At 42.4% G+C, this 26432-nt stretch overlaps 1 protein-coding gene across 5 annotated transcripts in view; it reads right to left on the bottom strand.

The window, feature by feature from the left end:
- Positions 1-26432, bottom strand: part of SFMBT2 (Scm like with four mbt domains 2) — a 122229-nt gene that overhangs the window by 52790 nt on the left and 43007 nt on the right. For 4 of the 5 annotated variants that reach the window (XM_054055060.1, XM_054055043.1, XM_009568984.2 and 1 more), the window contains exons 5-7: positions 17908-17996; positions 14420-14666; positions 9942-10039 (exon numbers count right to left, since the gene is read on the bottom strand). In XM_054055060.1, coding sequence (XP_053911035.1) covers positions 9942-10039; positions 14420-14666; positions 17908-17996 — 434 coding nt within the window. Of the gene's footprint in view, positions 1-9941; positions 10040-14419; positions 14667-17907; positions 17998-26432 lie in introns of those variants that run through there. The other variant, XM_054055070.1, reaches the window with a different exon arrangement.

The following is a 26432-nucleotide window of genomic DNA, read 5'->3' as shown; positions in this document are numbered from 1 at the left end:
GTCTGTCACAGTTCACACTACAAACCCCATGAAGCAATTCAGCTTAGCCCCACGCTTCTTAGTTTTAGAGCAGTACGTGTTTGCAAATTTGCCAGCATGCACAGGCTGCAACCCTCCAGGCCACCTGAAAGACAACCCCACTTTGATACGCATCTGCATCATTATCTCTATCTTCATATAGCACGAGTTTCTGCAACCCTTCTGCAAAAACACTGATGGGCTTTGCAACAGCTCATTGCAACCAGCATTACCTGCACGGTAGAAAGATGGAACATCTGAAGGTCAAATAACAAGGCAGCAAATGTGCTCAAAGGAGAATAGGCTCCCAATTCCCAACCCTCTTCTTTAGTTATCGAGATAGATGCATAATTTCCTTCTTCATAACTAACGAGCCACTAGCATTACAGGTTTCAAAAATGTCAGGTGACTTGGGAGCCTAAATGTCATTCCAAAAGAGATCCACAAACAGATTTGCAAGAGTATTCAGACTTGTAAGAATGCAGACAGGCTTTAGGGAAATACCATAAAATGGTTTGGGTTGGAAGGGACCTTAAAAATCACCAGTTCCAAACTTCCTGCCATGGGCATGGACACCTTCCACTGGATCAGGTTGCTCAAACCCCCATCTAACCTGGCCTTGAACACCTCCAGGGATGAGGCACACACAACTTGTCTGGGCAACCTGGGCCAGTGCCTCACCACCCTCACACTACAAAATTTCTTTCTAATATCTAATCTAAATCCCCCCTCTTTCGGCTTAAAACTCTTGCCACTCATCCTATTGCTATACTCCCTGATACAGTCCCTCCTCTGCTTTCCTACAGACCCCCTTTAAGTACTGGAAGGCTGCTATTAAGTACTTGTGTGGGTGATACACTGAAGTCCTAATAATAAAGTCACTAAGCACTGGCTTTTGGTCTCGAACTGAAACAGATATACTTCAAAATCATCAAAGTCAGCCGTCCTTTCCAATACTTAAAACATCTCCCTAAATCTGGCTTCTGAGTATTTCTACTCAAAAAACATCATTTAAATGTAAATAAACCTAAATTTCTCATGTCACAGCAGCATTCTTGCCACCGAAGGGTGTCCAGGTAATTTTACAGTGTACTGGGTACTGCAGATAGAGCAGCTGGCTAAGCCGCTTTTGTGACATTCAGGGAAGTCCTACTATGGACTGGTTGCTTCTAGCTGCGTCCACAAACCCAAGGAAGGGTATCACTTTCACATTGTGAAACGCTCATTTTTGGCCCATTCTGCTCAAGCTACAACACCAGATTCATCTAATTTTAAGCCCAGCAGCTTACACATTCTATATGTAAGAGGAAAAGGCTCCGATTTTCAAATACCCTAAAACTCAGAGATTTTTTTGTCCAGGGAAGTTAGATCACAACGTTTATAACACTGCAACTTTGTGCAAAATTCAGAGCTAAGTCTGAATGCTGAGTAGTTTCAAAGTAGAGAGGTTGATTAGAAACACCAAACACTTAATATTAATGATCGACCTGAGCCTCCTTTAATCCTCACCAACTGTAACAGTGTGAAATGCTATTGCCTTCAATGACATTTCTCCTGGTTTACTACTAAAAGACACAGAAGTGGGCTCCATCTGGTATGACTGGAAACATATTATTTGATTTAAGTTTTGTTTTCAAAGAAATCGCTTCCCCCGGTGTTTCCTCTAATTCTCCAAGCAACTGACTGCTTCTAATAGCCTAATTTTAATCACAAAGCTCATGTGTGGTAACTAGTCACAAACAAAGTAATAGCAGTGGTTAGACTGCCTCTACGGGAATCTGGCATTTGTTTTTTAATTGAGAAGAAAAAATAAATAAAGAAACAATCCAAAATGCAATCCTCTGCATTATTTGCAGATGAATCAGTCTTGTTTGTGATTCATCAGCTTCCTTTGCTAAACATGGAGCAATCTTCCCTAAAGGCATACTCCCTGCCGGGAGACAGAAATTCTCCGGCAAGACACAAGCGAGCAAATTGTCCCTTGGTTTGACAAGTGCAGACACAGGACGACCAAAATGTAGAGATGCGGGGTGCGATGAAGAGGAAAAGGTGCTGGGAGTGAGGCTTTGGAAATACCATGATCCTGAAGTAACAAGCATGGGAACCGGCTATGAAACGCACCTCCTGAAAAGTCCCTCAAAAACTGCAGATGCTTCTGCCTAGGATCAAATTTAGCCGTACAGATTTTAAGCTCCTCTTGTTGAATAAAAAATAGTTACCATAGAAACAGCAACATTGCAGAGTAGCCGGTCTAAATCTAAATACACCTTCTCCGTATGGCTCGGCCCGCCACAGATGGCATTAGGGCAAAGATCCCTTCCTACGCAGCGCCTGCTTTGATTTGCCTGGATGATAGAAATACGGGCGGCAGAGGTAAGAGACAGATATACATCCATTTGGGGTTTGTGTGTGTGTGTGTTTGAGGGCTTTTTTAACATCGTTTTTTAACATCTGAGGGGTTTTTTTTAACATCTGCACCTCGAATATTGTGTTCAGTTCTGGGCCCCTTGCTCCAAGAAGGGTGTTGAGGCTCTGGAGCGTGTCCAGAGAAGAGCAACAAATCTGGGGAAGGGGCTGGAGATCAAGTCTTACAAGGAGGGGCTGAGGGAACTGGGGTTGTTTAGCCTGGAGAAGAGGAGGCTGAGGGGAGACCTCAATGTTCTCTACAGCTACCTGAAAGGAGGTTGTGGAGAGGAGGGAGCTGGCCTTTTCTCCCAAGTGACAGGGGACAGGACAAGGGGGAATGGTCTCAAGCTCCATCAGGGGAGGTTCAGGCTGAGTATCTCGAAAAAATTTTTCATGGAAAGGGTCACGGGGCACTGGAACAGACTGCCCAGGGAGGCAGTTGAGTCACCTTCCCTGAAGGTATTTAAAGGATGGGTGGATGAGATACTCAGGGGCATGGTTTAGTGTTTGATAGGAATGGTTGGACTTGATGATCCAGGAGGTTTTTTCCAACCTAGTGATTCTGTGATCTTGCAGCAGAATTACAGCCACACCACTCCACAATTGTTCACTAATGAATCCCTGCTGTGCCACATGCATTGGTCCCATTCCACAGGTGGGAAAATCAAGCAGAAAGGAAAACAGAGGCAAGAACATGAACCTGAGTGCTCAAAATGAAACCATCAGCGCCTCTTTTCAAACCCCTAAATAAGTTCCTCAATCATAACCAACTCCTCACAGGCACTTGTTTGGATTGAGTCTGTCCTCAACAATGTTACGGCAGTGTTCGCTATGGAGAGATCAAGTGATCACAGAATCACAGAATCACCAGGTTGGAAAGGACCCACTGGATCATCGAGTCCAACCATTCCTAACACTCCCTAAACCATGTCCCTCAGCACTTCATCCACCCTTTCCCTAAACACCTCCAGGGAAGGCGACTCGACCACCTCCCTGGGCAGCCTCTGCCAGTGCCCAATGACTCTTTCTGTGAAGAATTTTTTTTCTGATATCCAACCTGAACCTCCCCTGGCGGAGCTTCAGGCCATTCCCTCTTGTCCTGTCACTTGGGAGAAGAGGCCAGCTCCCTCCTCTCCACAACCTCCTTTTAGGTAGTTGCGAAAGTAATAAGGTCTCCCCTCAGCCTCCTCTTCTCCAGTGATATTTGTTGCAAGATCAGCACAAACTCAGTGTACGCTGTGGGCTGCAACCGCCCTGCAAAACATCTAAGGACCAGTGCTGGCTTTTGCTTTCTCTGAGAAAAATCATACCTAAAATCTGTCCATCTAAAGATGTATCACCTACCCCCAACACAGGAGCAGACTCTGGTTGTACGTGCACATCAGCCCCTCTCAGTGGAAAACAATGACATGACCAAGGATGCAGGAGGCAAGAGCTCAGTTCATCATTCACAAAATCCCCCATACTGAGCCAGAATGCAGTAAGTAAACTGGAACAGGCCCTTTTGCTAATGTCTCACCATTCCGAGACACTCCTGGCATGCAACGGAGAAAGGACATCACATGTGCTAAATGTACACCAGAGGGACAAGGAAGGGTAAAGGACCTGGCTCCCACTCAGCCCATCTGCTCTGCTTGAACTCTTTCTGGCATTTCTCTTCCAACTCTTGACTTACATACAGTGCTGCCAAAGAGACCTTTGGGGTATTTCAGTTGGGGCTTGGCTTCATTCACCTCCTTGGATTGCCCTCCTTGCCCTCTTCCTGTCAAAGCACATGCTCAGGAGGGAGCTGTAGCAAGGTTAAAACTTCTCCTTGGTCCACAAAGGTACTACCAGAGTCCATCTCACCTAAGTGTTACCTTTAATACTGGAGCCATCCTTACCCCCAAGAGCCGTGAAGGCAACTACATTTATAAGGACCTTAGCAGTATATTTCTAATGATGGTTATTAGGTCTTACAAAGATAAATGGTTTTAATGAGCTGAGACAGGAGTGGGTCAAAAGGCAGCTGAACAGCAGAGGGATCGGGATGCCATGGCTGTGTCCCAGCCAGGCAAATAGCAGTCAGGGAGAAGGGCTGGTGAGTGCTACGGATGGGGAAGAACAGATGGAATATAAATAATCTGGCAGCCTGCAAACAACATGGAGACTCACAGGTTATTAAAGCACAGCGTGCGCAGTGAGGGCCAGCCAAACCATCAGTGCATGAAGGGGCTGGGAATGGCTTATGTTGGGATTTGGCTTCCAAGTAAAACCAAAAGTACGTTTGTTTTAAGCTACTGCATCAGCACATGCCCATCTATTAGGAAGGCTGAAGGCAGAAAAACTGTTGGACCTCAAGTCCATTCATACAGGCAAGTCAGGATTGTCTCTGAGTGGAAAGTAACCCTTGTTTTTTTCTATCTTACACTTAAACTTCTCTAGAATACCAAATACTGGAGGAAATCACTCTAAAACATCCGAAACTTTTATTAACTTCTGAGAGATGTTGTCCTCCTTTACAAAAAGAGATGAAAGTCTTGGAGAAATAGTCCATCTTACTCTTGAAATTAAAATGCACAATTCACCTGATGGAAAAACTATATTTTAGAGGGAGTGAAGGAGTCCTGTTTAACATTTGTCTTCATACTTTTGAGTGCAGAACTAGAACCACTACTCTATCCTGAATTTTCAGGGGTAGCTCTTGCCTGGGTGCTGGGTGGCTCCTCCATCACTCTCCTTACCTTAGGAGAGATTTTTCCCAACTGATTCCTTCTATGTCACTAGTTTTACCATTAATTAACACTATTACTGCTTACAGGAAGCATCCAAAAGCTCCAGTTAGAAAAAGGGGCACAGCGGGCTAGGCATAGCGTAGAGCTTTTTTTGCCTGAGAGAACAGTTTTGAGCCAGAAAGGAACAACAACAACTTAAGGAGTACCAGAGGGTAGAGACAAAAGGAATGGGACCAAACACTGTAAATTTGGAATTGCCACCTGTCTTAGACAACACCTGTCCTTCCTAAGCATCTATGTTCTTCAAGCAGTTTAACAGAGTTTGGATTAGGGATGTTGCTGGTGATAATTCCACCCAAGCTAGTTATGAGGACCCACTTTATATCAGTTGGAGGAAATTGGGAACAGGATGTCTATATGCAACATCTAGGGAGAGATGATGAGCATCCTAAATCCTAGATGAGATTTAGTTGCCCGAAAAGGGGTGTTTGGGGTGAGCCGGAAGACACCCGAGAATCCACAACATCTGCATGGGACCTACATATATGGCACAGGAGATCAGGGGAAGTATAACGGGATGTCAGGGAAGATCCCAGGATGCTATCTGCCTCTCTCCAGGTAACTTAATCCCATGATCTGTGTGCAGCATTGACCTTATCAAGCTACAGGGCTCTAACTCTAAAAAACATACTGATTCACAAATATTAGGTCCAGAAGGTACTGTGTTTAGAGTCCAGCTTCCTGAAGCTAGGCTCTCTCTTAGAGAGCACCAGTAATGCCATCAATGAAATACACCGCCGAAGTTATCACATTTAACTTGAAACCAGGTCCCAGTTAACAGTTTGACCACACTTATCCATACCCAAAGCCCTGGCCATTTTTTCAGATGCCCTCTGAAGCCTAAGCCATCATCTATGACCCGAACCCAGCCAAGCATGGGGGATCCCCACAGCACCCTGGAATTAGAGCAGAAACAGCAAAGGAAACATCTCCTTGCATTGTAAGCCTTTCAGTAGGATTTGTACTCCTAAACCATTCAAATACCCTTGAAAATCCTGTCTGTATATAGTTTTCTTTAAGAATCTACATATTTTCTGAAAAGAACAGAACAACAAAATAGCGGGTATGTTGCAAGAAGCTTTTGTGAAGAAGAAACTTATTCCAGGAGGTGCAGTTTGCAAAACACTATGTTTAGTAGCTATATAATAGCAGCATTTTCTGGCAGTTGAACATCACGTTCCTTCTCAGAGGATCCTAAAGCATTTTACAAACACTTTCAACATATGGCCAAGTGTGAAATAGCTCCAGAAAAAAAAAAAAAGAAGTTCGTCTTTGCAGTCTTCTCCCTGATTTTTGCAACCAGTTCATGTGGTCTAGTAGCTGATACCCCCTCCTTGGGTGCCAAGAAGGGATCAGGGTTGCGCTTTCGCAATGGATTTTTGGATCTACTGCCAAAGACGACCACATGCATGTTCAGCTCTGCCACACTTCTAAACATTGTTAATTCAGTCTCAAATCCACAATTTATGGGGTCAGGCAGAATACAGCCCTATTACACAAAGAGCAACACCGCTGACAGCAACAACGGGCTGACAGATCCATAAAAGGACCCACTTGTCACACTAAAAATGTGGATCTGCTTTCTCAGCGGCACCAGCCAGGACCAATTTGATGGCCCATAAGTGACATTGCCCAAAGTCATGCACAGCTCAAAGGACAACACTAATTTAAGTCATAATCCAGCCAAATGTGCATGTGCTTTACCCTAGGGACCACTGATGCCTGTAGAGGAAGCATGCACCTACGCTCCCCTCAGTGATGTATTTCTGTAGGGAAATGTAGAAAATGCAGAATATAATTGCTCGGTGTGCAGTTTACGATATCCGCCAAAGTAAACATTTCCAGCTTTCCAGAAGATCTTTAACAGTTGCCAGCTGTCAAACCCTATGTTTTATATCTCATCTAACACATGACAGTTACAGTAGCACAGAGCCCCAGGCATCATGTAGAGACACTACTTCTGCACTGTGTTCATACAAAAAAATCTTAAAAAATGTTTTAAAAAAAAAAAAAAAAGGACACCTTTGGATATGACACTTTTTGCTAGTATCTGAGATTCTCCATGAAGGTCCCACACATAAATACCAGCTTATCTTGTAAGATCAGACAGGAGTCCTCTCTTATAGTGTCCTAAAGCCTTTCCTTAATTCATGTTGAGGGCTCTTTATCAGGGAGTGCAGGGATAGGATGAGGGGTAAGGGTTTTAAGCCGAAAGAAGGGGGATTTAGATTAGATATTAGGAAGAATTTTTTTCCTGTGAGAATGCTGAGGCAGTGGCCCAGAGAAGTCCTGGATGCCTCATCCCTGGAGATGTTCAAGGCCAGCCTCAATCAGGCTTTGAGCAACTTGAACAAGTAGAAGGTGTTCCTGCTCACACCAAACAGATTGGAACTGAATGATTTTTAAGGATCCTTCCAACCCAAACCATTCTATGATTCTATGTTTAAATCCTTACTAGAGGAAGACATGGTCACAGGCATGGACAGGGTCTCTTACTTTTTTCCTTAATTACGAGGCACAAGCTGAGGCTAATTCACCCAATGGGCAGAATAAAATGATGCCTGCACAAAATAACTTATTCATCCTCCTGCCTTCCCAGCATCAGAATCAGGGGCTTAGATAACACCAGACACTTTATGCTCAGCTTCTACATTAAAAAATAAGAAGCCCTATTGACCTAATCACAGAATCACAGGAAAGTATGGGTTGAAAGGGACCTTAAAAATCATCTAGTTGCCACTCCCCTACCATGGGCAGGGACATGTCCCATTAGATCAGGCTGCCCAAGGCCCCATCCAACCTGGCCTTGAACACCTCCAGGGATGGGGCAGCCACAACTTCCCCTGGCAACCACTCCCATGGTGAAGAAATTCCTCCTTATGTCTGGTCTAAATCTGCCCTTCTCCAGTTTATACCCATTGCCCCTCATCCTATCATCACAAGCCTTTGTAAAAAGTCCCTCTCCAGCTTTCTTGTAGTCCTTTCAGGTACTGGAAGGTTGCTATAAGGTCTCCTCAGAGCCTTCTCTTCTACAGGCTGAACAACTCCAACTCTCTGTCCTGCCTTTTTGTCACACTGGGCCGCAAAGTAACTGTCCTCTTGGGCCATACAAGCCTTCCAATGTTTTGCATTGTCTTCTAAGGGAAATATCTGCAACCCCCAAAGCACACGGCACAGCAACTGGGACTTGCTGAATTAAAATTTATGAACCTCGTGCAAGAATTAAAATAAGTGGGTATAAGTCTGGCGTGCTAAGAAGAGACAGTAAAACAGCTGATAGTTACAAACTTTTAAAAAAAAGTATGTTCTATGAGCCTCATCAGAAACATTCTTCACTCTTTCACATAGACAGGAACAAAATTTACACATTAGGCATTCCCTATTGTGATTTAATCTCTGCCTCACAGAATGCTTTTTTGATCTGGAAAGTGCATATGCAAACTTCAACGGAGTTGGCAGATTGAAGTGTTGTATGACATAAATGGCAAAGAATCAAACTCTCCACATGCCACCCCCACCACAACATGGGGCTTCTCAAACCCACATTCATGCCGAAAGTCAACTCACAAATCTTCCCACTTTTAGCCTAGCAGAGCTTTCACACTGCAAGCAAATGAGCCACTGCCTGGGCCACCAGCAAAGCATTCTGAAATTAATATTGTTAATTCAAGTGCATCTCAACAGGCTGAGGAGCCTGGATTCCTCACAGTAAAACTGTCAGTCTGTACCTGAAAAAAGGGTGAAGTTGGCACTAGGGTTTTGTGGCATATCAGCCAGCACGGGACGTGTTTTCTTCCAATCATAGAGTCATTAAGGTTGGAATAGACCTTTAAGACTGTTAAACCATAAACCTACACTGCCAAGTCCACCAGTAAACCATGTCGCTAAACGCCACATCTACACGTGAATTGCATCAACCGCATGGGTGTTTTGGAGTTTCCCAGTGCAATGTTGCTTAAGGGCAGGGGAGGGACTCAGAGGGTTGAGCCAGGAACAGTGGTGGGGAGACCACTATGGTCCACCAGGTCTCCAAGCAGGAGGTGACATTGGAGACACTGGGACACCGCTACGCTTCAACACATCTCCCTGAGCATCCTTTGGCACCCACAGCTGCACTGCCCATCACACTGCAGTGAGGATGTAACCGTTAGAAACCAGACAGGCACAGCTAGAAATCAGGATTATCTGGAGCCGTCATAATTAGCAGCAGTGCAGATTTGGATGGGAAATTAAAGCTGGTGCCTCAGGGCTGAAGCACATCTCTAACTATTAAAAATCAGAGTGAGAAAAGGAAGGAAAAAAACATAGAAGTCGGAGCAAAATTATTTCCCACTACCACTACTGGTCCCTGAAGGAGGTTTCTGTGCCTTGTGACCAGATGAAAACTTTGGTGCAAGGCTTACAGAAATATGTCCAGCTTATGTCAACATTTATAACCATAACCTTACAATTTCACAGTTGTATACAATGCCTTTGCACAGGTCTAACAGAATAAGTCACATTAAAAATAACATTGGTGAAATCAGCGCTGATCATCTCCAGTCCCTAGAAAACACTGACTGCAAGAAATCACTTCTCATAAAGGGAAGTCCACATGTAAAAATGCTTTTTATATGAAAACCTCACTTATGATGTATTAGAGCAACAGTCTTTTCTGCAGAAGTTTAACATAAGCCGCTAAACACTGCATTATATTTATCCATGATGGGTTCTATAAGTGAAAGAAAAACGCGTATCTTTTACCTTGAATACTTCCATTGGAAGAGGAAAATTTGCTGCATCATTAAGGGATTTTTCCAGAGCGCTTTTCCACTCAGATATAGTCTTCAGAGAATAGATATCTAAAGCAATGACAACAAAGAAAAAAAATAAACAAAAAAACCCCGAGAGGTGACTGTTTGGGGATCAAACATTTTTGAAAGACTTAAGTTCCTGTGTCATAAAAATGGATAGTACAAGCAAAATGAACAGTGTATATATTCCAAGCTGTACAGCGTGGATAAATTTAACACAAAAGCAACTAGCAGGGGCACATTTGAGGAAGATTGTGTTTCATATCCTGAAGTAAAACCCAGAAAAATACACATCTTTCATCTTCTGTTGAAGAAACGAGAACTGTGTTATCTCATTACTTGAAAATAACAAAAAACTCTCCTTTGATTTTTCAGCTCTCAAAATATCTGATGTCTCCAGTTTGAGGAGCCTCAGGTCTTCAGCCAATATTAGTTATATTTGAACAAAGGCAGAAATACCTTTACCAAGGCTTCTGTTAATTTAAAAGCCTTTTTTTTTTTTATTGCAGGTTGATTTTTTGTGGTGGGTGGGGGTAGGTGACAGAAGGGAGATTTAAGGTAGATTTCTACCCCGACCCATTTGTTGGTAACACACTCAAACCAGAGCATCACACCAAATCAAAGACTTACACCGATGAATTTTTATCATTATACTTTTAAGCAACATCTCTGTGCAGATTCACATTGCTTTCAGTGAGTTTCTTTAAATAGGTTTAATATCATTAAATCATTACATCACCAAGCCCTTCATGGTTCAGTGCAGTGAAACGCCTATGAATCATCAAAGGAAACAATGTAGGAAACAATGCTATGAAGAAGAACATTATACTGGATTCACTTTTGACCTAGAAAACAGTTATCCTACGCATAACAAGCTACTGCTGAACATTCACATCAAGGCCTTAAACATACAAGATAGGTAGATAGATTGCAATAATTATTAAAATGGAAATGAACATTTGCTCAATAATAAACTCCAACTTTGATACAGAATGAGCACTGTGAAGCTTTTCTTCTGTCAGTTTGGCTTCACACACATCACAGTTCAATTTTGGCCCAATTTGCATTTAAATTCTGTACATCTAATAACCATATATATTTATTAGCTAGCAAAGATTTACTGCTGTATCTTACAGTTCCGCAGGTGGAAATAAAAATATATATAAAAAAAGGAATTGGCAAGCACCGTTTCCACCTAGCACTGACAGTACAAGAGAATTTTATGCTCTGATCTCAACAGATTTAAGACCTTATCAAAATAGGTTGTGTAGAATCACTCACTGGAAGTGGATATATTTATACTTCTACTATATCAAACCTCACTACTTCGGAACAGACATCAAGGAATATGCATATGAATTTAAACACACTTAAAAGGAAATGCTAACCTTTCAGGGTATTTAAAATTCCTCAACTGCTCAGTTATTAATGGGAATATACATTTCAAGTCTTTGTTTACAGCATGTGCAGTGGTCACAAGTGTTAAGTAGTGCACTCTTTATCTAATTGTTCATTATTTTACAGCCTTGTTGCTCCAGTTCTCCCTTACTTGCCAGAGCTCTGATCGGCTTGAAGAACAGGCAGAGAAATGACTCGCCTTGTTTCTTCCTTTTTGGCTTAAATAACGCCAAACAGGGAAATAATCCAGCATGATTTTTCCCCAAGCTACAGCCAGCTTTTTGTTCCAACTAACAAAAATCTAAGTTTTCACTGGATGTTCCTTTGCTTCCCGGACAGAGCAAGCTGAAAACAGACCTGCGTTTTCTACCACGATACCACTGAGGCATAGGAATCGTAGAATCATAGAGTGGTTTGAGTTAGAAGAGACCTTAAAGATCATCTAATTCCAGCCCCCTGCCAAGGGCAGCAGCTCGATATCTTTCTTGTACTGAGGGACACAAAACTGAACACAGGATTTGAGGTGTGGCCTCACCAGCACTGAGTACAAGGGGATGATCTCTTCTCTACTCCTGCTAGCCACACCATTTTTGATACAAGGCTGTTGGCCTTCTTGACCACCTGGACACACGGCAGGCTCATATTCAGCTGGTGGTGAATCAACACCCCTAGGTCCTTCTCCACCGGGCCGCTTTCCAGCCACTCTTCCCCAAGCCTGCAGTGTTGTACGGCACTGTTGCAACCCAACTGCAGGACCCAGCACAGCCTCATTGAACCCCACACAATTTGCCTCAGTCCATCAATCCAGCCTGTCCAGATCCATCTGTTGAGCCCTTGTTCCCTCAAGCAGATCAACACTCCCACCCAACTTGGTGTCATCTGCAAACTTGCTGAGGGTGCACTCGATCCCCTCATCCAGATCATTGATAAAGGTATTGAACAGAACTGGCCCCAATACTGAGTGACCCACCAATCATAATTCTCCATTGATCATGAAGAGAGAGCAATAGCTCATAGTGAAATGTCTTTTTGATGCCTATACTATGGCAGGTGAGTCTTACCCTTGACGTGTAAAAGAACAACATACTGCCCACAGATAGTCTGTCTTTCCTAAGAAGATCCATACTAGGTCTTTCACACAACAAAGGTTTTTCCAGTCTAAACCCTGTTTCCTACAGGTCCACAGGAAGCAGGCAGGGCTGTCCCCCTGGCATGCTCTCTTGGCCTGGGGTCCTTCAGAAATTATCTTTGACAGTTGGCAGCGTAGCATCTTCATCCCCGGGTTTCTTGCAAGCTCTCTGCTGCCACCGTCTTATCCTGACAACTCACTACTGCTTGTCTGCCTGCCTGCTCCAAGATTTCTTTTGTAGACTCATTAATTTGAAATAGATCCCCTACAATGAGCCACTCGGCTTTTTCCCTCTTCTTCCTCTGGGTTAACATGACATCACAATTGTCTCATAAGCTTTGTTCATCCACTGTGCTTTATGAATGTGTCGATGTTAGGTGTGCATTAAATGGCTGATACAGTCCACCACATCTGAGGTGGAACCACCAGCCTTCCTGCCTTCAAGCAGTCATCAGATTCCTTTGGACAGGCTACTCCGTGGTGTGCAGAGCCTGACAATTGGGTAGACAAGAAGAGGTGTAGAAAGGGAAGTGTCAAAGAAACATACTCCGGAGCAGTGTTCAGGAGAGGAATGGTAGGAAAACTGAAGAGTTCAGACCCAAAGGGTCTTTTCTGAGCAAACTCCCATTAAGACACAATTTTAGGAGATGTAAAGTAACGACCACCCTACATAAGTCATATGAAAGTCAAGAAGACGATCTGTGGCATTGAATTAATTAAGAACAATGATCATTAAAAAGTGAATAACCAAAGAAAAGCTAAGGAGAGGAGACAGATGAGAACAAGAGAAAGAAAGAAGGAAAATTTAAAAAGCAGTCAAATCAAGGACAGGGAAGAAGAGAAATAAACAACTTCAGCAAATAAACAGTCCAATAACAAGCTTAGAGGCAACTGAATTAATAAATAAAAAAAAAAGGCAGAGGTTGTGTGGAATTTATAGAGAAGGAAGCATAGCTTGATAGAAAGAGGAAAGAGTATAAAGAGAATGGAATAAACAAAGAGAAAGCGCAAATCTCATTTGGGCCACTTCTGTATCGATTCACCAAACCTTTACAGGCCAAGAGGGTTCAAAGACAGTCAATGAAAGTGTTTCTCTGCAACACAAATACTCTTTAAAACAGCAGAGTGAGTGGTATTCATGCGCTCCATCACTCCCATCTAATTAAGAAGTGACAGGAAACATTGATTCCTACCTATCAGTGAAGAAAACCACATGCTTCCAAAAAGCATTTGAGATCACAATTTAGACCCAAGACCCAGGCAGATATACAGCAACATTACAGCAGAATACAAAAGACCTGTGTTAGAGGGACCATGACAGTCCCAAAATACTTTCTCCAGACCCGGGAAATTTCATGGAGCTCTACCACTACCAAAGAGAAATCTGTGCGGCCATGGTAAGACAAACAGACAAGAGGTATTTGGTTTTGGGAGGGGAAAGCACATGGAGTCTGGTATATGCTGAGAGGCATCACTTACAAGTTGATCTGGACAGTGGCAGACTGGCTCCCAATGAAGCCTCCACCAAGATACCTACAGTATGGCCAGGAAGACTTGGCCATTAAAACACCAGTGAAAAGGGCTAGGCTAGCAGGCACATGCTTGGACCACTCCATCAGCTCTGCCTTTTGAGGGAACGTGGCACAAAGCTGCTTTTATTGGACACTGCTTCCTTCCAGGAGTGAGCTATGCTAAACCAAATTTATTAAATAAATGCAGTACAGTTTACTTGACCCATTTTGAACCTAAATTAGATGGCTCTCACATGCCATCTGTGTTACAGCAAGAAACTACTGTCAAAGCAATGTGAATGCTAGAGAAGAAGAAAAGGGCTGCACAAGTATCTCAAAACACCAGTAAAAGTCACAAAGGGAAATAGCATTTTTAAGGAGGCTCTTTACCTGCAGGTGGGTCCATTCTGTATTTATTCTCTTGACACCAACCGACTGGTCGAAGTCTGCAATCCAAGTAAAACAACCACTGGTCATAGGATTCAGTCTCCTCCAATCCCACATAGCGAAGGCGTAATCTTCCTCCAACATTTTCAACCACACTAACTATCCAGTACTGAAAGGGATTCTGGGAATCCTGCAGCTCTATTAAGGAATCAACTGTAATGAGGTCTACAGGGTTTTTTCCTCGCAGAGGCTGTTTGAATAGAAGCAAAACTCCTTATTTTAAACTTTATTTGAAGACTTCTCAAGGAAACAGATGACAGCAGAAGATTATTTTTGTTTTTCACACCATCATCCAAGCGATCAGCAAACAGTCTGTTCTTCTTCTATTTTACCCAATGTCTTCCAAGTGCAAATTCAGAAGTAAAACAGAAAACAACAGTTGTGCTAATTTCTCAACTGACATCATCAACAACAACAAAAAAGAATAATAAAAGGTGGAACAGCTCATATGGCACATCCAACTTAAGATGCTTCTGAACAACTCGGAGTGCAGTTATACTGGAGTATTTCAAACCAAATTCTCATTGATTGCAGCTCAAAAGAACCAATCACAGGACTGGACACCAGTGTTTACCTAAAAGACTGCTTTAAGCACCACCAAAGGCTTTATTTTGTTCCTAATGGCATGCAGAGAAAATTACTCTTCACTCCCACAGCTGTAAGAGTCCATGGTGGTTACTCCAAAGCCAATGGTCCCTTCCCATCAGCTTAAGTGTCCTTGGGTCCAAAGCCACCATGCCCAACAAATTCTATGTTTAAAGGATATTGTTTGCTTACTCACAGCATTTTCTGCAATGGCAGTTTTGCACCCATTTAGACATGTGCTTAATTTTACACCTGCAAAGCTGCCAACCGCAGGCATTAAAAAACCATGAGATGCTTTGCAGAACGATACCTTTGAGGCTTAGTGTTGTGTTTTGTGATTGTAAGCACCTCTGTGTTGTTGAGCTTTTCTCCACTAGTGTAACAGTGAGATTTGTTTTTTCTTTTAAATGCAAGTTCCAATTCTTTCACGATTTCCCAATTCCAGGGCTTTAAGAGTAGCACTAAAACATACCCCAAGAGTTGGGAGCATTGGTCCCCGAAGAATATGCTAAGCACCACCAAAACATATTAAAAACAAGGACTTATTTTGTCCTATGTTTTTGTCCCCCTCCTACTTAATTAAACAATATAAACCTTTCACTGTTTTTTTTAAAATATTAATTCTGTAAATCAGAGAAAGTCCGGGATGGTTCTTTCTACAAGTGGCTAGGAAAAAATAAAAAAGAGAGAGAAGAAAAGCCTTATTTTTCAAAAAAGTTCTCTTACATACTGAATTTTGAAAATAAAACCGATTTTGAGTACATCTCTCTCAAGCCAAAAATGCTGCCAACAGAATGAGAATTTGGTCAAAAATGTAATTAAAATTAACTATAACCTTATATGTACAGTGTTACTCAGCTCTATGATTAACAGATACTTCTTAGAACAATGTATTTGCCACCTCCTCTACAGCGTAAGCTACAAGCACCTGAATAATCTCTTCAAATATTATTTCATGGCAAAATGCAGTGTCAGAATTTAATATTATAATAGAAATCTACTTTAATGGGTTTTTCCTTTCATACAATTGCTTCATTGCAACAAAACATTCTTTAATATGAAACGATGGTGTAGTGATTTAACTTATTATAATAAATCCCTGGCTGTAAAAAAAGAAGCGAATATTGCTTCTCTGATTTGTGTGCTAAATTTTAAGCCAATGGGTTGTCACTTGCCCCTGAGAACTGAATGGCTAAGATTAATAACAGGCTTGCATGAAATATTAACATTTACAATAACAATAACGCAAGAACTCTTTATATGCATAGCTAGCAGGTTAAAAAAACATATCACTACATATTGATTTAACAGTACAACAACAATCTGCAGCACTCACAAAAAGCAAATCTGTCGACAGGGCGTTACATACGTTGCATGACACAGACAGCACTATAAGCACATATATTACAAAAAACACCACAAAAGGGGTCAGAAACTGTTTCAAGTCAATGCAATGTTTTGTCTCTCTGCAATTCTGCCTGGGGCTGCCTCTCTTTGCCTTTGGAATGGGAAGGAGAGGTCCACAGTGGCATTGGCACACACCAGAGATGGGTGTTGGACACACAAGTGCTGTTAACGCATGCCACCGGGGAGCGGTCCAGGAACAGAGATGCAGGAGACATGAAGATGTACATTATTTTGGCCATGCAAGGGCTGTTCACCTAATAGATTGGGGCGAGGGGAGGAATCCTTGATGGTACACACTACTAATCCTCCCTGCCAGGCAACTCATACTGCACAGGCATGTGGAAATAGGATGCAGGTGGGAGTGACCAGGGACAAAATGATCAAAAATGGTGCCTGGATGCATACTTGCTTCCAAAAAGCCAACATGAGACAGTGGTGAATCACTGGAACAAGTTTCCCAGAGAGGTGGTAAATGTTCCATCCCTGGAGACATTCAAGGCTAGGTTGGATGGGGCTCTAAGCAACCTGATCTAGAAGATGTCCCTGCTCACGCAGGGGGATTAGACTAGATGACCTGTAAATGGCCCTTCCAAACCAAAGCATTCTATAATTCTATGAGCACTTACACAAAGGTAAACAACCTGCTTGCCTTCACACTCAGACTAAATACAGACAGGCAGATAAAATCATCTCCTGCAGATGGGCTGTGACCTCTCCAAATGCTCACACAATATCCACACAAGAGCAGGGCAGGTCCCAATGGAGAAGGTGCCCTGCTCCCATAGTTTCAAGGTGAACCTACAGGATTTTTGCCCAGGATCACAAGGTAAGTTGAGGTTGCCTCAGGTGCAAGTCACCAAGTAAATATACCGCACAAACAGGGCTCTTGGTCATATGGGTACATTTAACCAAATAGACCTGTCTTCTCTCTTGCCTACCAATGGCTGTAGCCACCTCACCCAACTTTCCTGCTAAATCTGTGTTTAGGTGGACGGAATGTCCTTGGGGGAGCTACTTCCATATACAAATAAACTTGGCAGTGTTCACAATGACCTACTAAAGCTTCTCCAACCTGTGTCCTGACTTGAAATCTCAGGTCACCAGTTTGGTGGACCCAACAGGGCACTGAAGGGCTGTGCCCTCTTCCCTATGGACTTTGTCTGTGCTCTCCTCCACCACCGAGCCTTTTTTGAGCACCCAACATTCTAAGCACCACCCTCCAGCTTGAAGACTAAACAAACTATCCATCACAGGGGGAGAAGAAGAGCCAGCAGAATCCAGGCAATGTTGCCACTGACTTTTGGCCAGCACTAGATCAGACCCTGCCGCCTGCACACAGACCCTGCAAGCACACAGTCCTAAACATCAGGAGCACAAACACTGCTGCAACACGTACAGTGTGACATCATATCAGATAGAAACTGCAATCTAATACATACGCCTTCCAGTAAATTTGCAGGTGCAGTCCGGGCGCCAGTCAAATCATGTATGAGAAACTCCGTCCAGTCCGTGTATTTCTCTTTGATTGCTGGGGAGGGCGAGGAAAGAAAAGACACGCTTAGCACAGCAGACTGCAATGGACTTGCAATACGTATTTTAGAGACATCTCCTCCGGGTTTACCAGCTCTAAAGTTTTGGATACAATTTCAACTCAGACCAGGAGAAAAGCTGGTTTGTTGTCCAGTTCCTTGGGTAACCCATGCACATAGTTATATCCAAAAATAAGGGAAGGTGCTGCTCCGCTATAGCCATTGACAGCGATTTACACCATCCTGGCTTATCACCTCCATCTCTCCCATTCAAAACTGGTCACTGCTTGTGTAACTACTCATTTCCTGCTTACCATAAAGGCTCAGATATAATTTATAACCTCCCTTTGTATGTTCACTAATGATCTCAGGGGGAAAAAAAAAGCTGTGCAAACTTTCAGTTCCTTGACAGGACAACAGAAACTCCAGCTGTTTGTCCCCTACAAAGCACAAAAAAAATCAACCCTGAGAACATCATATGTCAGATACCAAGTCAATACACCTGTAAGAAGAAAGACTTAAAAGGATTTATCAGGAACATCTATTTAATTTCAAAAAGATGTTTGAATAAATTCTGTGCTAAATACTGTAAGCATGTGTTACTTTAGGGATCTGTATCCACACAGTTTCATAAGATCTCAACTGAAATATATAAATGTTGCCTCTGGGACTCAAATTATGGTTCAATTCTTGTTGAAATCAGTAAAACTGGGCCTCAAAAGGCAATTCAACAAAACTCAGCTTAAGGGATTCAGTTGCCTCTTCAAATGCATTGTGCATTTGCATTCAGAAACCGAGAAACCAGATTTTCATTCCACCTGCCTGTAAGTGGGAATTAAAATTACATCAGAAACAGTTTTCTGTCCCAAAAAAATCTTACTTATGCATGAGATAACCAACAGTGATATAGTTGTGTTGCTGCTAGCACAGCAACACCTATAGAAGGAAAAAATCACAAGCATTTGAAAATGAAAACATTTAATCTGAACAAAAGGATCCATGTCAGTTTAAAGACCACTGTCCCCCAGGGGAGCTCAGAAACGGATGTAATTAACCCCGTAGATCCAAAATAATTAAACAATACTAGCCCCCACGTTTTGCTCAAAGGAAGCTAAGTCTTTTGCTCCATACATTAGGGAAATACTACGTTAGTCAACCAAGAGAAACCCAATCTGAAGCACTTCGTGCTTTCACACAGATGAGGGTGGGATTTCTAAATGTTTTACAAGCTCTGTGCCTGTGACTTCTAAGCCTTTCCCAGAGATGGGTTTCAGCTACCATAATACCTTGACAATGCAGAGCCTCAGCTGTGGGACCTCCGAGAAGGTACAGTCGCAGGGGTTACAGCAGGAGGGCTTCAGAAAGCAAGTGCAAACAGCAATGTGAGCACAAACAGAATGGTTTAGGTTGGAAGGGACATTACAGACCGTCCAGTTCCAACCCCCCAGCCATGGGCAGGGACATTTTCCACTGGATCAGGTTACTCAAAGCCCGGTCCAACCTGGTCTTGAATATCTCCAGGGATGGGGCATCCACAGTTTCTCTGGGCAACCTGTTCCAGCGCCTCACCACCCTAACAGTAAAACATTTCTTTCTGATATTTCATTTTAAATCTCCCATCTTTCAGCTTAAAACTATTATCTGTCATTCAATCCCTGCACTGCCTGATCAAGAGCCCCTCCCCAGCTTTCCTAAAGACCCCCTTTAGGTACTGGAAGCGAAATACTGCTATTGCTACCTCCAGGCAGGAGATTAAACCTGAGCCTTCTCAAAACGCACCATCTGCTGCCAAAAAAAGTGAACAAAGAAATGCAAAGACAGACCACTAGGTTTGCCCAAGTACAGTTATATGACATTGCCACAAAACATGCTCATGGCTGGGCTTGCTTCCAGCACGAGTGCTTGGCAAACTTGGACTCCAGTCCATACTCAGCTTATAACCTAAATACTTTATGCAATCCATACAGCTGGCCACAGAGAAAGAAGCCATGCCCAGAGAACTGTACCATGTTTCTACGTTATGCTCCTTTCCCAAAAGCCAATTCCCCCAACGTGCCTTGAACTATACTTTAAATTTCTGGATCTAAATTACGCTGAAAGTGTATTTAGATATAGTTAAAATTAATGAATTTTAAAACGCTGGCCTTGAGCCTCTATAAACTAAAACCTAAGATAGCCTAGAACTGCTCTAAGTCTTTTGCAGTACTGATTTTACCTGATTTCCCAGAGATTTATGATCTTGACATTATTTAAGATGAAGGAACAGCCTGAGAAGAAATGGTGCATACATGGTACTTTGAATATTCCTGTTGCATACACCTTCCCAGTTCCTCCCCACCTACATTAAGATAAAGAAAACAAGCTTAATTTTTGCATCAGCGAGAAGATAGTAACTGCCACAATGAATGAGACTGGGTTCCTTCTCATTCAGACTTCTGCCTCCTGCTGAGAACGGCACTGGGTGCATCAGAGAAAGGTGCAAGTTGAACTTCATTTTGGCTCATACCCACAAAGTTGTCAGCGAAATTCTGAATGCCAGAGCTTCATTACTAAGGAATGACAAATGTGATAAAAAGAACACAACTCGAACTTTCAAATCTGGCAGGACAGAGGGAAAAAAAGTAGGATTTTCCAAGTTGACAACAGATTTCAGGAGCCTCCATTTCCAGATGCCCAATCTGAGATGCCTTAATGGTGCCTGATTCACAGGTCCTGCTGTCTGTCACTCAGTTCCCCTTCTAATGCCTCTCAAAACCAAAATTTCTTGTCATCTCACAGCTTTTTGACAATTAAGTAAGACAGAACTCCTCTCCACATTCAAATTCCGATTACGGGCTTGCAAAGTGCCAAGGTGACTTTTGTTTTCAGCCTAAGCAGACACAGCTGAAAAAACAACCTACTTCCAGTCAGTTTCTAAATGGTTTCAGAGCTATCCTCCCCAAAACAAACTTAATACATGAGAGTTTGCTTTATTTTATTTTTCTTTTGTAGTGTCGATAAAGGGACTGTGTAAACCTATGGGAGAGAACAGATTGCACTGAAAGTTTTAGGAACAGGGATTTGCACTTTTTTCTGTGCCTGTTGAGCACAATCGAGCTTCTCAGTACTACACTTCAAGGCACTGCAATGCAAATATTGATTTTTAGTAGTAATGAAGTGAATCTTAATCACCACAATATCAGCAAAAGTATTCTTGAGGACCAGGCAAAATGTTAAAAGCATCAGTCGGAGCTTGCACCAAATTAGACACAGTACAGCCCAAAGACAAGGCAGGCATCATACGAAGCAATGCTCCCAAAACACCAATGCTCTCATAACTGCTTTTCTTTCCAGGTTTAGCAGGCAACAGCACAGCCCCATTTGGAGCTGCTGCTTGTGTATGCAAATGTACCTGTTCCCTTTGGATCAGTTCATCTCAGAGCTGGTGTGGATGGTTGGTTTTGCACCTCTGCAGCTCCAAGGCCAAAGGCTTTAAAGCATCTTCTTGGCATAAAAATGCCACTGAACCACCTGCCATAAAGCAAAGCAGCCCAAAACAGAAGCCAAATCTGCATGCTGCTGGGCCAAGGTGTATCCACAGCAGAGCCAACAGCTTTGCTTCAGACTGCATTCACTCAGGACTAAAAGAACTGAGAGGAAAATCCACCTGGATCTAGATCACCATAAAAAGACCTGAGAAAGGTCCTACATTTCTCTCCACGGTTCTGAGAGGCAGTTGTAGCGGTGTACCAACTCCCAGACTTGGCTTTGGGCTGGGCAGGTTGAGGCTAAGCCAAGGCTTTGCCTCTTCCTAATCAAGCTTGGAAGAATTATCCACACCTGCAAAAGGAAAAACCAAGAATCCCTGCTCCACTGCAGTCTTTGCAGTACACTACTTTTGTGTCTTCTGGAGGAAAATATAAAGCCCTCCTACCTCTTTCAATAAAAAATATTCACTTCAGAGAGCAGCTTCTAGTTTGGCAGATACTAGAGCAGATTCTTAAAGCACAAATGAAAAGGACTCATCCACATTAAGATCCTATTTACTTCCACAGAAGTCATGATACAGGTTATAAAACCAAGCTCCATCAAAAAATGGATTGCAACCAACATTCCTCAAATAATAATAATTCTTTCCACTTCTTTCTCTACTCGATTAACCCTGCCCCAAACTTCTTTTGACTCCCATTCCTCTCTCCCCTTTCAACTCCCCACCATTTTGTCACTTTTACTCATTCATCTCATTTTCCCAAGCAAACAACTCCGAGTTGTGGCTCGGCCTGACAATTCCAAACTTGGGCACCACGGCAGTAGCTGAGGACCAGGAGCTCCTGCAACCCCTGGTTGATATGCAAAGCACCATTAGCACCACTCACTGTGCTCCAAGTTTTCAGCTGAGCAACCTGGTCTAGTGGAAGGTGTCCCTGCCCACGGCTCCCACGGAAAGGTGGTTGGAACTGGATGGTCTTTAAGGCCCCTTCCAACCCCAAACCATTCCACAGTGCTATAATTCTATGATTCAAACCCAACCCCTTCCCCATGCACTGTGCACGCTGACCATGAAGACTATGCAAGCAGTGGTCAAAAAAGGCCAGAGTACTCTACACCCTGCATCACCGCATCCTTGTAACCCCCTTAATATATGCCTGAGAACCAAGACAGTGGCTTCATTCTCAGTGCACCACCGTCTGCCCCTGTGATCCTGTAAATCTTCTGCGCCCTGCCTCAGCCACAGCATATAATGGGTTCAGATTTATTTGCCTCTCTATAGAAATAAGAGATTAAAAGAACATTTACGGTCCCATGAAAGCACTGAAGGCGCTTCATTCAACGAATATGAGATACCATTATCACATTACCAACTCTGCGGATTTTATCTAGTCTCCTATTAGTTGCTGTTTTTCTTAAAGCCACTTCTCCCAGGGTCATAGGTTTATATAAAAATCCTCATTTTCTTTTATTTGTTTTGTTGTAAGAACAGTATATCGCAAAGCACACGAAAACCCTTGAAACCTGAAAGGCAATGGAAAGAACACAGCAAGACAGGAATTTGAACTACAGCATTCACCATGCATTGGTGAGGCACTGGAACAGGTTGCCCAGAGAAATTGTTAGTGTCCAATCCCTGAAGGTGTTCAAGGCCAGGTTGGATGAGGCTTTGAGCAACATGATCCTGTGGGACGTGCCCCTGCCCATGGCAGGGGGGTTGGAACTGGATGATCTTTAAGGTTCCTTCTGACCCAAACCATTCTATGATTCCATAAAAGAAACAAAGAATAGCACAAATACTTTATGGGTTTACAGCACCTATATAAGCTACTCCTCAGAAACACCTTTACATACCCTTGCCCTTTCCAGCCATAAGGTCCATCTATCTACCTACCATGTGCACACGCTGAGTGCAAGTTTGCAAGCATGAGGACAACCTAACATTAGCTCATCCAAGAGGATGGGACCTGCTGCCACCAGTAACAGGGCCCAAGGACAAGTCATAATATCAGATTGTATTCATTTTTGTCTCTACTTTAAAAAAAAAATCACTGTAAAAAACTGGCTTTCATGTTGTTTTATTTTATAATAACCCAAGATTACCAGCAACCTGTCAACACCTCTGCTGTAGACGCCTCACTGGACCCCACCGACCTCTAAACAAGAGAGTTTCAGTTTTTTCATACGTAAAGAGCACTATCTTAAGTAGCTTTATAAAATGGTTTTAAATCTTTGGGATAGATCTGCTAAGTGGCAACACTCATAGTGGCAAATATTCTTATTAAAAATTAACCCCTCCCTAGGATTGGAAAGAACAAAAGAAGTTAACATGAGGCCTTATAGATGGATAGGACTTGCACAATTCTTCTCTCTTAATTATGAAATACAATCAAATAGGTTCTCATAGAAAAATAATTTTTCTAAACATGTAATTCAAGATTTTCAAAAGCTTATACATAGCATGCTGCAAAGATATACAATATTGATATTGTCTTTTAATTTGAAGGTTATAAGACATTTGATGCAATATTTTTATGTTATAAAACACTACATAAAAATGTTATAACTATGCTATAAAGGTCTAAATGACAGAGTCAAAATGAGATGTCTTTATATCAAAATAACATAGAATGCTAAAACAATTTGTTTAGACTTCACCCATCAAAACAATTTGTCAAAACTGACACGTTCTCACAAAATATTTCCATTTTGATAAAACAGCATTTTGACAGAAAACAGTCGAATCCAAACATTTTCATTTGGCTTGCTGAACTGTACATACCCTTGTGAACCAGACTGGAAGTGGCAATGGGACAGGGGTGTAAGTGATGTCCTGGCTCCAGGATCTGACTGTGCAAAAGGGCTGAGGCTGTGATTATGCTGCTTTTGAACCTCTCCCAAGTCCTTCAGGGCAGGGAACACCCTCTGCTGCATACCAAAAAATGCCTAGTACATTGCCCATTAGTCATTTCCAAAATAAAATTAATCAATAATGATAATAATTAAAAAGCTACTTAATGACAATGCCATTTTCTGTTAAAATGACTGTTCCTTTTGGGTTCTTTTATGCGCTGCCTGGAAAAAGCCAAATGTGGCTTCAAATGACTTCCTTACTTAAAGCTTCAAACAATCTTCTGTTCTCACACCAGCAGAGTTCTGCAGTTGAATGGGATCACAAAATAACAAAAATGCAGTGGAAAAAAAAAAGAACAGAAAAAGTTGCATCAAAAGCTGTTACTCTGATTTCCTAATGATGCAGCCATAAATATCAAGAGATAGTAACTTCAGAGTTCAGACATCCCTTTCTAGACACCTGTCTCAAATCTGGAAAGCCTTCAAAGGAAATACTATACAGAGAGAGAATTTTCATGGAAAGCAGAAGCTATAAGAAACTGTGCATCAAAGAATACACATGCTCAAAATACACTCCTGGAGTCAGCAGTACAGTGTGGTCCCATTCATATGAACTTACCTCAGCCTAATAAACAGATGCTAGAAGGAAGTGTGATAGCTGTAGGAGAATGAGTAGCTCTTGCACACTGTGAGATGCTGCTTTAAGTTATCAATTAATCCACTAGCTCTTACAACCGTTAATTACCTAATAATCTTAAATAAATGTAATTGAAAATGTGTAAAATTCAAATTAATGTTATTTTTTCAGCCCACATAAGCTGCTTCATCTAATAAGAATATTCTACATGATTTTTTTGTCTTCAAAACATTTGATGACCTGTGTTTTTTCAGGCTGCCTAAAATACCTAGATCCTCTTCCTAAGAGGAGACTACCCATGCTGTACATGTTTTATGGTCACGGCTCAAGAAAGGGCAAATGCGCAGACTTGAATCTTTGCATACTCAATAATGCATGCAAGAGCATCCTTTGATTAGAAAAAAAGAGAAGTAAAAATTGAGCAAAGCATGACAACACGCATTAGGTTTGCTCCTGAAGAATTCTCTTACAGTTTTTTTATGCAATTACACTGGATTTCAGTAGAATGGAACAGTTATCCTTCCTCGTGCCATTCAAGGTGTCCAGAAATGATCCACTTAACCCCCTCTCAGTCAAAACAAGGAAGTTAACGTGCAAAAGAAATTGTCTCACTGTTCACAGGAGACTTTACTGTCTAACATTCTTAGAGTCCTTCACTGACATGCACACTAATCCCCTCGGGTTTCTCCAGTCCTTAATTAACTGTTATCTTTTTAACAATAAAAAAGCAAGTGTGGTTTCAGAGTTGTGTTTCATTTCTTGAAGCTCGCTCTAGACTGTGCTACGGCTCCATCTCAGCTGTGGGAAATATGAGTGAAACAGTACATGGATGCAGGATGCTATGGGAGCAAAGGGTGTGTCTGTGGGCAGCAAAGTTGAGTGGACGCTATTACAGGAAAGATATTTTTTTTTAAATGATGCAAAATCCTGCAGAAATCCCCTACATTAACTCACCGCAGCTCAGGAAGCCTGGAAAGACTCACTGCCAAACAAGAAATAACTGTCAGGAGGGTCACCACCAGCAATTGCTAAGGCAATTCCATGCAGTAGGTTCACGTGTCTTAGAGAATCATAGCGTGGTTTGGGTTGGGAGGGACCTTAAAGATCATCCAGTTCCAACCCCCTGCCATGGTCAAGGACACCTCTCACTGGACTAGGCTGCTCAAAGCTCCATTCAACCTGGTCCTGAACACTTCCAGGGATTGGGCACCAACAGCTTCCCTGGGCAACCTGTGCCAGTGCCACACCACCCTCACAGTAGAGAATTTCTTCCTAATATCTAATCTAAGTCTCCCCTCTTTCAGCTTAAAATCATTACCCTTCATCCTATCATTAACTGATAAAAATCCCCCTCCTCAGCTTTCCCGTAGGCCTCCTTTAAGTACTGGAAGGCAACTATAAGGTCTCCCTAGCACCTTATCTTCTCCAGGCTGAACAATTCTCTCAGCCTGTCCTAACATGGGCAATACTGCAGCCT

Source organism: Cuculus canorus, chromosome 1 (assembly GCF_017976375.1).
Source record: "Cuculus canorus isolate bCucCan1 chromosome 1, bCucCan1.pri, whole genome shotgun sequence".
Classification (NCBI taxonomy): domain Eukaryota; kingdom Metazoa; phylum Chordata; class Aves; order Cuculiformes; family Cuculidae; genus Cuculus; species Cuculus canorus.
The sequence above is the reverse complement of the archived record's forward strand: the minus strand, read 5'-3'. Positions and strand labels throughout refer to the sequence as shown.